This window comes from Chiloscyllium plagiosum, chromosome 6 (assembly GCF_004010195.1).
Source record: "Chiloscyllium plagiosum isolate BGI_BamShark_2017 chromosome 6, ASM401019v2, whole genome shotgun sequence".
In the NCBI taxonomy this organism is placed as follows: domain Eukaryota; kingdom Metazoa; phylum Chordata; class Chondrichthyes; order Orectolobiformes; family Hemiscylliidae; genus Chiloscyllium; species Chiloscyllium plagiosum.
In genome coordinates, this window is record NC_057715.1 from 116,388,898 (window position 1) to 116,395,509 (window position 6,612).

At 47.7% G+C, this 6,612-nt stretch overlaps 1 protein-coding gene across 1 annotated transcript in view; it reads left to right on the top strand.

The window, feature by feature from the left end:
• Positions 1 to 6,612, top strand: part of LOC122551083 (cGMP-dependent 3',5'-cyclic phosphodiesterase) — a 76,818-nt gene that overhangs the window by 62,247 nt on the left and 7,959 nt on the right. The window contains exon 10 of the mRNA XM_043692725.1: positions 5,039 to 5,216. Within this exon, the coding sequence (XP_043548660.1) occupies positions 5,039 to 5,216 (178 nt within the window). The remainder of the gene's footprint in view (positions 1 to 5,038; positions 5,217 to 6,612) is intronic.

A 6,612-nucleotide genomic window follows, 5' to 3' on the forward strand; every position in this document is an offset into this window, starting at 1 on the left:
CCCCGGGTACATCAGAGTGTTACAAGGGGACATAAATTTACGGTGAAGGGTGGAAGGTATAGGGGAGATGTCAGGGGTGGGTTCTTTACCCAGAGAGTGGTGGGGGCATGGAATGCCCTGCCTGTGGGAGTGGTAGTGTCAGAATTTTTGGTGACCTTTAAGCAGCAATTGGATAGGTACATGGATGGGTGCTTAAGCTAAGACAAATGTTCGGCACAACATCGTGGGCCGAAGGGCCTGTTCTGTGCTGTATTGTTGTATGTTCTATGTTCTATGTTCTAACTCACCAGAATAATGAGAGAGTGAAAATAAACTAGAAGGATAAACAATATGTATTATAAAAATGAACAGAAGTGCCACTTTAAGTGTACGAGATGAAGCCTACAATGTAAAGTTACGAAGTTAATGGATGATACAAAAATAAATGGGAAGGTAGGTGAGGACAATGATTGAGGGATAGGGACGGGTTGAGTGAGTGGGTGAAAACCTGGCAGATGGAATGCAATGTGAGGTCATGCGCTTTGGCAGGAAGAATAGTCGAGTTGAGTATTATTTAAATGGAGAAATACTGCAGAAAGCCGCAACTTCAGAGGGATTTGCTGATCCCCATCCATGCAGCACAGAAAGCTAGCTTCCAAATACAATGGGTCATGAGGAGGGCAAATGGAACGCTGGCTGTATTTCAAAGGGAATGGAGTTGAACAAAAGGAAGGTTTTGTTCAAACTGTAAAGGGCACTGGTCAGACCACAGCCGGGAGAGTGTGGACAGTCTGGGGCCCTTTATTATTTATTTAGTGATTAAGTTTTGTTGTCACATGTGTGCAAGTACAGGGATACAGGCGCACAGTGAAAAGTTTACAATATCGCCATTCACAGTGCCATGTTAGTAACAAAATCTTAGGAAAAAAGTGGAAAAATAAAGCAGAGAATAATAAATAAAGTTAAGCGTTAGAAATTACACTCCTCCTTTAGCCATGGACCTGCAGTCAATCCACGCTGGCCTTTCCTCATGTGGGCTCAATCTTTCTCCCTCACTGGGCTTGATCTCCGTTTGCCTCCATGCCGCGTTCTCACCGCGGATTGCCATCTGAGAATAGATGCAGGGTCCGCACTAATATGGCGCGCCCATTGGTGTCCTTCCAAGCTGTAACACTTTCTGGCTGTAACGCTGAGGAGGACTCTTCCAACACGGCATCGACGTTGCCTCACCTTTGTTTAAATTGCCATTAGAACCTCATCCATAGCCCCCGCCATTTTGTGCCATAAGGAAAGATACACTGGCATTGGATGCAGTCCAGAGAAGGTCCCCCTGACTGATCCCAGGTTTGGGGGGCTGTTTTTTCTTTTAAGACAGGTTGAGCCTGTGCTCACTGGACTTTAGAACAATGAGAGGTGATTTGATTGAAGCATGTAAGATTCTCAGGGACTTGACAGAGGGCGATGTGGAGAGGTTGTTCCTCCTGTGGGACAGTCTGGGACCCAGAGGGGCATCACCTCAGAACAAGGAGTCACCCATCGAAGAGAGAGATGAGGAGGAATTTCTTCTCCCAGAGGGGACTGAATCTGTGGAATTCTTTACCACAGAGAGCTGTCGAGGCTGGGTCATATCCAAGGCTGAGATTTTTGATCCGGAAATGAGTCGAGGGCTATGGGGAAAAGGCAGAAAAAGTGGAGTTGAGGATTATCAGATTGGCCATGAGTGGGGGAGCAGACTCGATGGGCTGAATGGCCTAGTCCTGCTCCATTGTTTTATGATCTTTCGGTCTAACTCACTTTCTGAACTTAATAAACCTGCTCATTCGAACTATAGTCACCATGAGCTCTGCTACGTGGTGAGGAATCCGGCTGGGATTATGAGTGTGGTGTTGTGCTCTTCCTTTCTGGAAGATATGAGGCACATCCAGCCTCTCTCTTTATCTTTCCATTTGCTCTTTTCTTCCATTTGTACCCTGTCTTTGCTTTCCTCGTTCCTTTTCCCCTTGCTTTTTCCCTTCCTACCCTCACGCTTCTTCACTCCCTCTCTCCCTCTCTCCCTCGCTCTCTCGCTCTCTCTCTCCATCACGATCTGGGGTCCATTGAAATGAGAATACTTGCGATCAGGATGGACAGGAAGGGTGTGATGCTGAGAGATCGGTTCTGCTGATCCAGGAGTTGAGAGCCCATTATCGTCAGGATAACTGGGCCCACCGTCAGCACCGAGATCAGGAGGCATCTCTTCCCTAGGAGATGTGAATCTTTACACTTCTCTCCCTCACAGTCTGTGGAACACTCAGTCATAAGGTACTTTCCGAATTACGATCAGAATTAGAATTAGGTTTATGGTCATGTGTACGGAATTACAGGACTATGGTGAGTGTGTACAGTATCACCACACACACAGTGCCATTGTAGGTACAAACTACCTCGTTATAAATCTTACAGACTAACATAGATCCGATATAAAAGTAGAGAAATAAAGAGAAAAGCTAATGGTTCTCCATTACTGTTCTTCACAGTGTAAGTTAGAAAGATAAAGAAATAAAGTTCAATGGTAAAGGTTACCGTCTTTCTACAGCCTGCAGTCTCTCCAAGCTGGGGGCTTCCCGCACGTAGTCTCCCTTTGTCCACACGACCAGCCTCTGCATCCATGACAGGCTGACCGCTCCAGTCCCTGGTATATTGACCACACCGCTCCAACCCCGGTATACTGACCACACCGCTCCAGCCCACAATACACTGACCACACCGCTCCGGCCCCCAGTACACTGACCACACCACTCCAGTCCCCAGTACACTGACCACACCGCTCCGGCCCCCAGTACACTGACCACACTACTCCAGTCCCCAGTACACTGACCACACCACTCCAACCCCCAGTACACTGACCACACCGCACCAGCTCCCATTTCACTGACAGCACTGACTGCACCTGCCTCCAGTCTATTGACCACACTGGCTCCAGTTCACTGGTCTCTCCACTCTGGGCCCACTGTTTACTGGCTGCTCTGTTCCAGCCACAGATTGATAGATTTAGGGACTCTGTGAAAATGAAAGGACGTGGGGACAATGCTGGAATTGTGGCTGATGTTAATTGTACACATTAGAGTTATGAATATAGACCATTCAGCTTCTCAGTCTGCTCTGCTGTTGAATACAAATGTGGATGACCCAGTGATTTGAATCCATTTTCCTGCCTGTGCCCCAGAACACTGGCTGCCCTGGTCGATCAGCGATCTCTCTGCCTTTTCCAGCCTCGAGTATATCCAATGTCAGATCTTCCACAGCTGTCAGGGGCAGAGAGTTCCAAACATTAACCACCTCCAGCCAGGAGAAATGTCCCTCTGATCTAAAAGATTTACTCTGTGCCCTAAACAGACCCCTCCCCCGGTTATTGTGTGGGTCTGCCCAGTGTGATGTGAGGAGGGTATTGGATGATAGTAAATTGAAGGATATCTAAGTTCCTTTGATCTTAGAGTATAAACGGTTGGCACAACATCAAGGGCTGAAGGGCCTGTACTGTGCTGTACTGTTCTATGTTCTAATATTGAATCCCGATACTTCGAGAACACAGACACACTCTCGGGAAGATTTATGATTGAGATGAGGAGACATTTCTCCTGTCAGGGGAGTTTGGAATCCTCTACCCAGAGTCTTGCGGATACTCCATTGTTGAGTTTATTGAAGGCTGTAACAGATCGATGTTTGGTCTCTCAGGGAACAGAGCCACAGGAGGGGAGGTGGGGGTGAAGTGGATTTGAACCTTAAGGTCAGCTAGGATAGTAAGGAGGCTGAATGGTCCACTGGTTTACCAGGATGTTGCTGGGACTGGAGGGTTTGAGTTATAAACAGAGGCTGGATAGGCTGGGGCTGTTTTCCCTGGACCATAGGAGACTGGGGGCTGATCTTAAAGAGGTTTATAAAATCATGAGGGGCATGAACAGGGTGAATGAACGGCACACAAACCAACAGCCACGCTCAGACAACAACTCACCAGAACGAAGGACCCGATACCCAACATGAGCAAAACTAATGTAGTGTACAAAATACCATGCAAGGACTGCACTAAACACTATATAGGACAAACAGGAAGACAGCTAACAATCAACATACATGAACATCAACTAGCCACGAAACGACATGACCAGCTATCCTTAGTAGCCACACACGCAGACAACAAGCAACATGAATTTGACTGGGACAACACTACTATCATAGGGAAAGCCAGACAGAGAACAGCCAGGGAATTCCTAGAGGCATGGCATTCATCCACAAACTCCATCAACAAACACATCGACCTGGACCCAATATACCAACCACTACAGCGGACAGCTGAAACTGACAACCGGAAGCGGCAGGGACAGACCACTATAAACACCGGAGGAAACATCAAAGAAGTGCTTCGCAGGAGGCTCCCAAGCACTGATGATGTTGCCTAGCCAGGGGACGAAACGTTTGCAACAAAAACTTCCAGCTCGGCGAACAGAACCACAACAACGAGCACCCGAGCTACAAATCTTCGCACAAACTTTGAACAGGGTGAATACCCAAGATATTTTCCCCAGGGTAGGGGAGTCCAAACTTGGAGGGCATAGGTTTAAGGTGAAAGGGGAAAGATTTAACAGGGACTTGAGGAGCACCATTTTCATGCAGAAGTATGGAAAAAAAACCTGCCAGAGGAATTGGGGTAGACACAGGTACAGTTATAACATTCAAAAAGCACTTGGATAAGTACGTGGATAGGAAAGGTTTCAAAAGATATGTGCCAGGAGCAGAAAATGGGACTAGTTTAGTTTGGGAAACCTGGTGGGCATGGATAAGTTGGACCGAAGGGTCTGCTTCTGTGCTGTATGAGTGTACGACTCCATGACTTCTGCCTCTATTTCGTGCGGTCCTCCCTTCCCTTCTTATATTCCCACCCGTCCCCTGAGCCCCCAGCTCATTCCCCTCAACCTCACTCTTTCACTCCCTCCCTCCTGTCTGCTCCCTCACTCTCCCGTCCCTCTGTCGTTGCCACTGTTGAGTCAGCGTTAAGAGCGTTCTTTTCCCTGTCTCGTTCCAGTCCGCCGAATTCCGGATGCCGGCTGACCAGGGCATTGCTGGGCACGTTGCCACAACAGGCAAAATCCTCAACATCAAGGATGCCTACTCTCACCCTCTCTTTTACCGGGGCGTGGACGACAGTACGGGTTTCCGCACGCGGAACATCCTGTGCTTCCCCATCATCGATGACAACAACCGTGAGTACACAGCAAGATCCCAGCGTTGCACCATCTTTCCCAAAGCACAGAGAGAAAACGTTCCAGGCTAGAGGGACAGAGCAGTGCCTAACATGGGACGTGCAAAAGTGTAAAAACTAAACCAAAAAAGAGGACAATTAAGAGTGTTTAACAATTCTACAGCACAAAACCTCCTTCACTGTCTACAACTAGCCCCACATCCCAGATTCTGAGATGGAATGGGTTGCCTTCAGTACAGCCAGCGCATTGTCGTCCACTTCTACACCCCACTATCACCTCTCTAGTTTCTCATCTTCCCTGGGTTTACTGTCAGCAATCCCTGCCTTCATTCCTGATGAAGGGCTTTTGCCCGAAACGTCGATTTTCCTGCTCCTCGGATGCTGCCTGACCTGGTGTGCTTTTCCAGCACCACTCTAATCCAGACTTTGATCTCCAGTGTCTGCAGTCCTCCCTTTTGCCTAGTCCCTTTGCCTATCCGTTGTTTCTCTGTCTCTCTGCTCCATCTCCACCAATCCATTTACTCCTTTTCCCTGTCATCAGCATAAATGCCACCTTCTCTCAGCTGCTCCTGAAGAAGGGTCAGCGAACTCGAAATGTTAGCAGAGTTAAAAATCACACAACACCAGGTTATAGTCCCATCAGGTTTAATCGGAGGCACTAGCTTTCGGAACGTCGCTCCTTCATCACAATCACCTGTGGAAAAGACCTTTACCATTCACCTTACCTCTGCCCCTCATGATTTTATAACTTTTATAAAGTCACCTCTCAACCTCTTACACTCCAGTGAAAAAAAAGTCCCAGCCTTTCCAGCACTCCTTATAAATCAAACCCTCCAATACTAGCAACAATCTAGTGAATCTCTTCTGAACCCTCTCCAATCCTTCTTATAGCAGCAGGGCAACCAGAACTGGACACAGTATTCCAAAACAAGCTTCACCACAACATGATGTCCTAGCTCCCATACTCAATGGTCTGAGCAATGAAGACAAGCATGCTAAATGGCTTCTTAACCACCCTGTCTACCTGTGATGCAACTATCCAAGAATTATGTAATTGGGCCCCGAGGTCTCTCCAGGGTCCTACCATTAACTGTATCAATCCTGCCCTTGTCTGTTTTACCAAAATGTAGCACCTCACATTTATCCAAATTAACCTTCATCTGCCACACCACATCCCATCGAACCAATTGATCAAGATCCCTTTGTAATCTTAGATAACCTTCTTCATTGTTCAGCTAGGAGAAAGTGGGGACTGCAGATGCTGGAGACCAGAGTTGAAAAAAGTGGTGCTGCGAAAACACAGCAGGCCAGGCAGCATCCGAGGAGCAGGAGAATCGACGTTTTGGGCATAAGCCCTTCTTCAGGAATGAGGCTGGTGTGCCAAGCGGGCTGAGATA